The sequence below is a fragment of the Oreochromis aureus genome, linkage group 15 (assembly GCF_013358895.1).
Source record: "Oreochromis aureus strain Israel breed Guangdong linkage group 15, ZZ_aureus, whole genome shotgun sequence".
NCBI classification, from domain to species: domain Eukaryota; kingdom Metazoa; phylum Chordata; class Actinopteri; order Cichliformes; family Cichlidae; genus Oreochromis; species Oreochromis aureus.
In genome coordinates, this window is record NC_052956.1 from 15,507,211 (window position 1) to 15,518,746 (window position 11,536).

At 39.9% G+C, this 11,536-nt stretch overlaps 1 protein-coding gene across 1 annotated transcript; it reads left to right on the top strand.

The window, feature by feature from the left end:
* The first annotated feature begins 6,364 nt into the window (after positions 1–6,364).
* Positions 6,365–10,419, top strand: cnr1 (cannabinoid receptor 1). The gene is made up of 2 exons (XM_031730215.2): positions 6,365–6,656; positions 7,366–10,419. Exon 2 carries the CDS (start codon positions 7,411–7,413, stop codon positions 8,818–8,820), a length of 1,410 nt encoding a protein of 469 aa, XP_031586075.1. The 5' UTR covers positions 6,365–6,656; positions 7,366–7,410; the 3' UTR covers positions 8,821–10,419.
* Positions 10,420–11,536: the final 1,117 nt, after the last annotated feature.

An 11,536-nucleotide genomic window follows, 5' to 3' on the forward strand; every position in this document is an offset into this window, starting at 1 on the left:
ATGAGTTAGCAAAATTTAAACCTTGATCTGATGCTTAGGCTGTATGAGGAGTTCATGCACCTCCAAGGTTACTACAATTCAGCCTTAGGGTAGTAAAATTGTGTACCACATTTCACCCAGTAGCTACATAAGCCAAACTCATGAGAAGAAAATTCAGAAACTCAACAACGCCAGTATGATTTATAATCTGTTTAATAAATTGTGACAGTACATGCACTGAAGTCTGGGCCAAAGTGGTGGCCTTTAGCCAAACACTGCTGCCAAACAACAACCAGGCAAAACCCCCTGTTATAATAAAATAATGGAATTATGTGTACAGTTGTTTAAGAAAGTGAATGCTAATTGTCTTAAACTGTAAAGCACATGCACACACAACGGAGAGGAATAAAAATTTACATAACCAAACTCTTTTTAAAATTCAACGCATTGCCTGTGACGAGAAGAAAAACATGCAGGAGGATCAAACTGCAATCACTTGTTCTCTTTCCTATTATCAACCTTTTATTTTCTGTTCTGCCGTTTTATTGAAGCAAGGTCACAGTGAAAAGGGTTTTCAAATACAAACAATCACTTCAGTAACGACACAAACAAACGTGATGTTTGCCTGACAGCATTTCAATGTGGGTTGTCCTTCTGAAATGACAGCGCCTCTCAACGGGGAAGAGCTAACAATGAAAACATCCATCTACCAGTAATGTGAACAGAATATGGCCCGTTCTTCGGTCATAATAGATACAGATGGGATTCACCAACAAATGACCCATAAATAGTGTCATAAAACTAATCAGATCTATTCATCACAATTTTATTTATTGTTTAGCATAAATAAGAAGAAGTTTGGTTATTGCTGCAGAGCTGGAGTAAACTGTAATTTATCATGAACTGATGGTGCAGCTGCAGCTCTGTTACATACAGATTTTATAGCTGGTTTGGGTCTATTTATGGAGAAACTAAACAACGGCTCATTTGTCTCGATAGGTTTCTAAGCGTATTACACGGAATGATGAGTAAGTGCCACATAGGAAAAATATAAGCTCTAAGTTAGTTGGACTGCTTACTGGCAAAAAGGCAGAAGTATACATGTGGCCTATTTTCAGATGACTCATCCACATGTCATGCGATAACCTTACTCACTGGTTTCACCTATTTAAGCAAAAGCATGAGCAACTGAATGCTCGTGTTTCCCAAGGAGAGCTGGAATTTTTAGGATTCAGATCAGGGGAATACCACTGGGAGACCAGGATCAGACGAATGCAGGAATGTTTTGATTTTTGATGTTCTGTTTGTTTGTTTTTTAGCTGGATATTGATGAGTTTGTTACTGATGTATTAGTGAGGTATCTGGGATTTTCTGTTAGAACTTCTTCCTAAAAAAATTGCTGAATATGGAAAAAACCTGCAGGGAAGAGGCAGGAAGTTAGGATGGAGTAAACAGCCTTGATGAACTTTTACCTGACAACTTCAAGTCCTTTTGATTTACATAAATATTCAAGAAATGTGTACAATCAGAATATAATTTCTAATTTATTATTTGGTTGTTAAACTTTTGTAATTGAGGTATTTTGGTCTTTTTTTGTGAAAGTCTTCCAAGCAGATTATTTGCATTGCTGTATTTAGATCGCATGTTAGCTCAGATATGTTGACCATGTTTCATATACAGCTTTGAGTAAAGTGAGTCAAATTCACACAATTGTATAGTTACACCTGTCAGTTACTAGTGAATATGTACATGCAGGACTGATAAGAAGCAGTGTGATGCAGTCATTTTTGAGGCTCGCCAAAAAAACGAACCATTAAAAAGTTAGATTTTTTTTTAATCAATTTCCCAGTACATGATTTTAATCTCTTGGAAAACACAGACATATTCTGTGAGTAGTTTTCTCGTTGATTGGTTTTACTCAGTGGTGGGAATTTAAATTTGTTTATCAAACACAAATGAATGAATCTGTACACACGTCAGAATGTGTTCAGTTTGCTGCATTCTTAAGCCAGTGGTCTCAGAAAACAAAACAATAGTTTGTGCAGAACGCTGTCACAATGCCACGATGGCACAACTGAGGGCTTGCTATTGGCATGCTGGATGCGGACTTGCATGCCATGAGTCACGATTTGCCATCCCAAATCTGATCGCTCTTGGGGGAAAACTGAGACACCTGTACTTGTGCTATTCTTGTGGTAGCACCCTACCCTGTGGCTTTTTCAGCAGGACAACTCCTGTCTCCATACAAGTTGTGCTAGTGTAGCACAGGACTTTCTGGATCAGAAACATATCCGGACACTTGTCCTGATACGTCGCCTACTGAACATTCCTTAGACAGGCTGAGCCACAACTAGTGACCATTGCACAGCTGCAGGGTCCAACAGCAGGTGCAGACACTTGTACAGTCTATGTGCAGACTATTTGCATTACATCCAGAAAAGGCGGTACCTCGTATTAATCGTCTATCTACATATTATAGTACTGGCCTATAAAATCAAAATCTATTTTTTTCACTAGTCCTTTTACTGGGTTAACACAGGCTCTACAAAACTACAACAGTGGCTTATTTCATGCACCGTAATGTTTGCATAAATAGCTGTTTCCTATTTTCAGCCTATATTATGATGTAGACAGTTGTTTATGCACCTTAATGTTGAAATAATGACTTCATGCATTTGGTGAGGTAACAAAATTACTTCTGACTAAAAAGGTCGTTTTCCATATACGCTTATTAATGGGCTTAAATGGCTGTAAATGTACCTAAACTGGAGAGTTTGACATTTTGTACTGAATAGCAATTATTTACTTAAATTACATCTAGTAAGACTTCCTTCCTCTGACTGTTTTTTTTTTTAAATTTCCCCCTGAGCTCTTTGTCTGGTCCATGGACTCGAAGTGAGTCACTGGAGGACAAAATGTTATGTACCACAACTGAAACGCAGATGGCCGTGAGCTTTGCTTCAGCCATCACTCATTGCTCACTCACAGGTTAGCATGCCAACCAAGTCAGAGAAAACTGTCACAGTACACCCGTCAGTTTGGCAAACCACCCTGCTGCCTAAAGTCTAACTGCTCCATGTGGTGGATATTACAAAGTCTCAGAGATTGGGAAGAGAATAATAAACAGATGAAATTCGCATGTTGGACATTTTTGCTGGAACATTTTGTGGTGTCTATATATTTAGAGTAAAACTGCAACATACTAGTGGATGTATGTTATTTTCACAGGTGCTGAATTCCACATAAGAAGGCAGTTAGTATTGTTGCATATGAGTGATATATCAGTATTTTGTTGTTTCCAGGTGTCAGTCAAATAGCTGTTGATGCTTAAAGGTGAGTTCTGCAGAAATGATGCATAAAAGAAAGAAAAGTCTGCCTTGATCTTAAATTTATCCCCTTCTGTTTTATTATTACAATCTGTTGCTGTTGTTTCCATTCAAGTGGCATCAGTTCCTCAATGGCCACATGAAGTTGGCTTCAAAAGTGAGATGGTCCCTATCCATCTGGGAACCCACTGGCCAGTTTATTGACTTCTCTGAGTTGCTTTCATGTGCAGCCACAGCCAGGCCATGATTATAGTTTCTGTCAGCTGGCCATTGTTTTCAAATGCAGATAAATTTTTTAAAAGTAAATAAAAGGTTAATCATCAGCGGATGATAACTGATTGTTATCTGCTATTTGTGTTTTGCTTGTCACACAGGTTGTTTACCTTAACCAAAGCCTGCTTAAACCTGATGTTAGATGAAACTCGGATAACAAAGAGAAGCCTGAAAGCATCGCGTAGCAGATTCTTATTATTCATATGAGGCAATATGTATTCATGATAAAATACCCAAAGCTTACAGCCTGAACATGTATCCTAGTCCACAAACTAACGCTGTAAACGTCATACTGACATTCTGCATCCCACGAATACAGTCCACCCTGTCAAAACTGCCACCTATAGCGCAGAATATCTTAACTCAGGATCAACTGTATCTTTCCCGACCTTTTATCTAGCACCACCCTCACCCTAACGTTTCAGGTTGTCTGATACTTTAAGAACAGCTGCACAGTTAATCACACTGTGCCCATCCATTGCCTTCAAAAGCTCACTTGGTAGTGCAGAGGACTTTAGAGTGATCACAAAAGACACCCTTGGGTTGCTAGTTTGATTCCATCTTGAAGGATGTGGTGTTTTGGGTGCCTGTAGCTCAAGCGGCAAAGCTACATGTAAAGAATAAAAGCACTCTATCAGTGTGTGGTAATAGATGAATGTATCTTGTACTGTAGAAAGTGTTCTGAGTAAAACTAGAAGCACTGTATAAATATAAGTCTATTTACCTGTGTTTGGTACATTATAACCTTTGCTGCTGAAGATGGAAAGCACCTACTGAACGTCAACATTTTGATTAATATGAATATTTTGCTTAAGGCACAACTGTGCTTTGTTCCCTATTAGTAATTACACCTGCCAGGAAATATTTTTATGCCCTTGACTTTAATTGCATCAAACTACTTCTGCTACTATTAAATTGTAGGAAATACAGCAAGGAAGTTGACAAAAAGATGCAGTGAAAAGGTGAAGTACAGCATATGATCAAATCAGAAGTGCATAGGATATACTGCAGCATCACAGTCGGAGGCTTTTTAGCAGTGAAAGTGCATCTGAGGGAACCATTCTCCTTTCAGAGGGAGATTAAAAACAGTAAGATCATTACCTCAAGCTTGTGTACCAACTGAGAAACCCTGAGCAGACGACGTGAAGCAGTGTTTCTCTCCTCACACTGCTTTGATGTTTCCTAGAACAAGGCATTTATCTCCCAGTTAGTCTTTTAAAGCTTATCAGTTATCAACAGAGGAAGAGGGCTTTTATTTTGGTCTTCACTCAGGTTTCAATCAGTATGTGAAGCTCAGATCTTATCAAATCTAGTCTGGCTGATTGTGACTGTAAATAATGTGTTCTTTCTCAGTTTTTCTACAGATTATTGAGAATTAGCTTGGGGAAAATCTACAAGTAACTCACAGGCTCATACTAACAACCTTGACCTCATTTTAGCAAGAAGACAAAAAAAAAAATCTAAGTTCTTTTTGGCATTTCTGTCATTTCCTCCCCATGACAATAAATGAATTCACACTTTGTGAAACAGTACACTTTGTTCACTTCAGACATCACTGGCCGCCATGGCGGAACGATATTAATAATTACACCTGTGATGATGACAGAGGCACAGTCTAATTTCAGTCCCAAAGAGCCAGCAAGTTGGTTTTTTTAATGGTCTGTCTGCCGAGGCAGTCTGTGACCGACAAATGTCCAATTTTAATGCATCTATTCTGATTTTATCTGCAACAATACTGCTATCATCTCCTGCCTCCTTGGCCTGCACTGCTAATTCTGCCATTGTGCTGGCCTGAAGCCATGTGGGGAGAAGAAAACATCACTAAAATGTCTGAATAAATGGAAATGAGATCATTCATAATCAGTGAACTGAATCTGTATTTATTAAGACCAAGCACAGGGCAGGGCTTTGTTATTGTGATTCATAACAGGATCTGACTCTTAATTTGTTGGTGAGTAATCTGATCGAATGTGCTGATAACTAGTCGGCCTGTCCAGATGAGAAGGGACACTGGAGCAAATCTGAAGTGTACAAAGAAAAAACAAAAAGAAAGAAAATGTCCGTGAATCATCACCGATCAGGACTGTGTGTGAAATGTGAAGTGTTTTAACGTTAAATGCGACTAAAACTTACTTTTCTTTATTTCTTTCTCCAATTTTCTTTCTCCAAATCGGGATCTTCGTGTTGTTTTTTAAGCTTTAAAAATAGCTGGAAGGCAAACCCGGTTGGATAGGTGGGGATGATGGGGTTCAACAGTTAGAGATAGCCAACAAAATATATGAAGTCTGCTATCTGCGCTCTGAGGTTGTCAATCGTGGTTAATTATTCACAGAATAAACAGGCATGGAGTGACTATCAATGAAGTCTGCAACCTCCATAGTTAAGCCTACTCAAGGCAACTGAAACGTGCAGCTATTTGTTCCTGCACAATACAAACGATTGTGATCACAATAACGTCATGAATTAGGAGGACAGCAAGCTTCTACTAAGCTGCTATTTATCTATTTGTTGTGCTGTGGTGATGCTGGTTTTTTGCCCGAGAACATCCTCTGCAAAGAGGAGCTTTGGGAATTCAAAATTCAAAATCCCTTTTCTTTTCTTTCTTTCTGTTTTTTTTTCCACATAAGAACCCTCTGTCGTCTGCCTTGTTCCTATGCACCGCACTTGACAGCTTCATGGGTTGGGCAGATAACTCGGTATGGAAACACGTGACCGGGCTTTGTGGAAGCTACGCTTCATAAGTGTGAAGACAGAGAGAAATAGATTGGAGAGACGCTGGAGGCGGCAGCAGCAGCAGTAGCAGCAGGAGGAGCAGGAACAGCAACCTGTTTCCACAAAGCAGGAGCGCACTCCAAGAGCGAAAAGGCACTTCTGCAGACACCCGAAAAACTTAACTTGCGCAGAGAATTTGAAAACAAACTAATTATTATGATAAAAGTGATGATTTGCGTTTAAACCGTTCACGGTGCTTGTCTCTCCTTTTATGTAAGATCTGAGTTGGTTGGAGGATGCGTTTCTGACTTGGACTAACGCGCGGTGAAAAAGGGCGATTCTGTGCACTTGGGAAAATTATGTAAGGTAAAAATCAGCACTTTTCTCCTGTAAGCGTTGCATTAATACTTAGATTAGTACTTCAAATGCTTTTTTAATGTTTCTTCCGCTATCAAAGGGTTGGTTTTTCTTTTTCTTTTTTCTTAAATGTTACGCATTTCCAAATATTAATTTACGCACCGGAACACAGGTTCCAATATACATTCCCACATTAAATGGTTAAATTCTTTTGGGAGTGTTTAAAACTGTACATTGAAGTTATTTAATAATTATTATTCTGTAATTTTATATGTTTATTTGTATCCTGTGGGCTGTTTTTTCCATTATCTGCTTAGCCTTTTTAGCTCCCAACCTCTAAGAGAAGAAGAGACGTTTTTTGTTGTTGTTGTTATTATTATTATTGCAAAGTAGGAGCCCAGTGATGAATAATTGTGTTATGCCCATAAGCTTAAAAAATGTATAAAACAGTGCTAAGAACAACGTGAGCTACTATGTGGGTCATGCCTAACTAACGAACTCAGTAATACGTGTGGGAAAAAATCTGAACTGCACAGACTTTCAGATATCTGCAGTGGAAAATTCGAATAATGCGAGGGTTATCCATCTTAGAGAAATTTCAGCCCAAATTTTGCACTGCTGCAAACTTGTTTCTGTTTATGGCTTTTATTTTCTTAGATTTTCAAAAATATTTCTGAAATTTTGTTGTTGTTTTGTTTGTTTTTTAATCAATTTGTAGGTTGTCCAGACATCTTAGACTGCAGTATAACCCTCAGACGCAGCCATGAAATCTGTGTTGGATGGTGTGGCAGACACCACCTTTCGGACTATTACATCTGGTTTGCAGTATCTGGGCTCCAACGATGCTAACTATGATGACCCGATCAGTGATGTAGACTTCAAGGGCAGCTTCTCTCTGCAGAAGCCTTTATCTGCTTTCCGCAGCAACTCTTTCCCAAACAAAGTACCTCCAGACGAGGAGCTCATCCTCAAGGGCATCCCCTTCTACCCTACCAATGCCACAGACTTGTTTGGCAACAGGAGTACATTCAAAGATGAGACTAACAATATACAGTGTGGGGAGAACTTTATGGACATGGAGTGTTTCATGATCCTGACTCCTAGCCAGCAGCTGGCTGTGGCTGTGATGTCTCTGACCCTGGGCACCTTCACTGTTCTGGAAAACCTGGTGGTGCTCTGCGTCATCCTGCAGTCCCGCACCCTCCGCTGTCGACCGTCCTACCATTTCATCGGCAGTCTCGCTGTGGCTGACCTGCTGGGCAGTGTTATCTTTGTCTACAGCTTTTTGGACTTCCATGTTTTCCACAGGAAGGACAGCCCCAATGTTTTTCTCTTCAAGCTGGGTGGAGTCACGGCATCGTTCACGGCGTCAGTAGGGAGCCTTTTCCTCACTGCTATTGACCGCTACATCTCAATTCACCGGCCTCTCGCCTACAGGCGCATTGTGACACGGACCAAGGCTGTCATAGCCTTCTGTATGATGTGGACAATCTCCATCGTCATCGCAGTGCTACCTCTGCTGGGCTGGAACTGTAAGCGTCTCAATTCTGTTTGCTCAGACATATTCCCCCTCATCGATGAGAACTACCTGATGTTCTGGATCGGTGTAACCAGCGTGCTGCTTATTTTCATTATCTACGCCTACATATATATCCTGTGGAAAGCTCACCACCATGCTGTCCGCATGCTGAGCCGTGCCTCCCAGAAGAGCCTTGTTGTCTATTCAGCAGATGGGACCAAAGTGCAGACCACACGCCCTGATCAGGCACGCATGGACATCCGTCTGGCCAAGACCCTGGTGCTTATCCTGGTGGTGCTGGTAATCTGCTGGGGCCCATTGCTTGCCATCATGGTCTATGACCTCTTCTGGAGGATGGACGATGACATCAAGACAGTGTTTGCATTTTGCAGCATGCTCTGCCTGCTCAACTCCACTGTCAACCCAATCATCTACGCCTTGAGGAGCAAGGACCTGCGGCATGCTTTCCTCAGCTCCTGCAATGCCTGCAGGGGCAGTGGCCAGCAGTTGGACAATAGCCTCGAGTCAGACTGCCAGAACAGAAATACCCACATTTCTGCCAACAGGGCTGCAGAGAGTTGCGTGAAGACCACTGTGAAAATAGCCAAAGTAACAATGTCTGTATCAACTGAAACTTCTGCAGAAGCTGTCTAATTGGCCATGACGGGGAAAACTGTGTAAATGTCATCTCTCCCCTCCCCAAACAATGCCATTCCACAACGTAAAGCAGAAGTTAGGCATTCATCTCCCGAAAATTCCAACTTACATCCTCACGTAGATGCTTTAGTGGTTGCATAATTTACGTTTGTGTATGAGTACATAGTGTGCCAAAGTGCCAAATGGTATTGCAAGGTCATGTAAAGGACTCATATAACTGGAAGGGGTCATTAAAGACTATCATAAGTCTGCTGTTTACCATAGACTTCATGATATCCAATTAGTGAAGGCATATTATATTTTTGTACTGTGAATTCAGGTTTTGAAAACAATATTTCATTTATGGGATAAGGGGCTACTGACATTTTTAAGTAGAGATGTTTTACTGTGTCATTTAGACTTTAACACGTGTCTTGCACCATAAAAGTACGAAATCCTCGCGCCTTGACTTTCTACAGGCTTCATGTACATGTTGCATATCGACATTTCTATAAGCAAATAGAAGGAAAAAAAACAAGTTTAATTGATGCAAACTGTCTTTGCCATATAACATGTTACTTTTGTATTTCTGACAACACTCAGTGAGTGGCAAATGTGTGAGGAGATTTTTGAGAAATCAAAAGGTGGTTTGTGTTCCAAGACAGAAAACATTATCGCCATAATGAAGCAAACTCTAAGGCAAATAGATTCACAGCTTTTGGCATCGGGAAATCTGAAATGGCATCTTCCGCGGCAGAGTGACTGTCCCCGATGTCTGTTCTTTACTCGCTGGCTGTTACACCCTCAGAGTAATGTGTCTTTGTTCCGATGTATACCTAACTGTACAGTGTTTTCTTGCAAAATAAAGTGTTCAGATTGACTCATTCAACTACAAAGCCGAGACAACAATAACAAAAAAGCTTTTGTTCGAGGCTTGAACAGCTCAAAAACTGAATTTGGATGCAGTGTGCTGGTCACTACTGTAAGAAACTGACTCTAGCTGCTTTCGTCAAATGTATGATTTTACTGGATTTAGCCTTGTACGTGTGTGATACCTTGTGACTTGGTGATATGTTTCCAAGCCTTTTGATCATTGCAGTGAGGTGTTTTAGTGCTACTGTTGCAGCGGGGCATCATGTTGGAAAATAACCCATGCACGGGGCTAGTGAAGTAGTTTTGGCGTAACTCTACATTAAAAAAAGTCTACTTTTATTTTATGTATGAAAACAAAGAAACTAAGATCTTTTCATTAGCTGGTACTTTGAATGAGAGTTTTTGTGTATGCGTTCTGTGGAGCATTGACAACTGACCTTACAAAAGAAGCTCAGAAGATGTGATTTTTCTAATAGGTGATGTAGTACTTTTAATCTAGAAATCTCACAGCACAATTGTTCTGTAGACATTTATCTCGGTGTAAACTTATCCAGACAGCTGTTTATCAGTATGCTTTGCTGCCTCTTGTAATTTTGAGTATTGAAGATCAAAATGTCAACTGTCAAGTGGCTTCTGTACATTGGTGGCATAATGAGGAATCTATGACTTTAAAAATCCCAATCAGTCAAGTGTTTTTAGTATTGCTGTTCTCAAACTTTTGAATAAAGTCGCAGCTGGTGGTCACTTTGCCTGCAGTTTGTTTGTTTGATTGATTAATTAATGATGGAAAACAGCACATTTTTGCTTAATCTATCCACTGATTCGAGAGGGACCAGACGCTAAGAAAGCAGAGCGCTGAGCTCCTGAGCATCTGTGATGCTTCAGTGCCCCCTTGTGGAAGAATCTGATGATGTGATCGTCAGCCTTTTTGAATAAAGAGGACATTCCTCCTGTTGGATTTTAGCTTTGTTACGGTTACTTATCGCAGCCCTAAAAGTGACAAATTGCAAATCACTGGCTGCAAATCATCTCCTGACAGAAACATCTGCTCTGATCTTTTTATCTCTTGGCTTACATGAAGAAGGAAATTGAAACATCTGTTCACACAGCTGTCCTTGGGATTTTGTTTAATGCAGATGCTTCAGTCTTCAAAAAAAAAAAAAAAGAAAGAAAGAAAGAAAGAAAAAAAAGCCATGAGGCAGCATACATGAACAGGCCTCTCAATAGTCAGCATGGTGATTCAACGGTTGGCACTTCTGTTTCACAGCACACAGGTCCAAACCAAAACAGGACCCTTGTACCAATGTATGAATGAGATTCTTAAAAGTTTGACTTCCTGTTTAAATAAAAGTTAATAACCCTGTCAAAAAACAAAAGCCTTTATTCACTTACATTTTTCTCCTTTTTACATATTAGATCGCTGATTACGCAACAAGTCATACAAGACTAGTGAAAATAGGTCTTTTCTACACCCTTTAGCACTAATATCAGTCTTAAATCAGAATAATAATAGTTTATTGAGCCTCACAGCAGCACAGTGGCACAAAGAAGAAGTGGTGAAATAAACAAAGCTAGCATATCCTGTTGTACAGTTCAAACATAGCATATGTGTACAGAGGTTGCTGAGGAAGTGATGGATGGGAAATGTCTTCAGTGTATCTGTGCAAGAGGTTGGGGGTTATTTCAAAACTCAAACCGCATCTCTGACAGACAGACTTTTGCAATCTGATTGTTAGAAATTAAAATACCATATTTTCTAATAATTGTTTTACAATTTTTATTATTCTTAATATTATATTTTGCATCAAACAACACAAGGCTGAAGCAAAGAGAACACAAGTCTTTGTGTTATAAAAAAAAA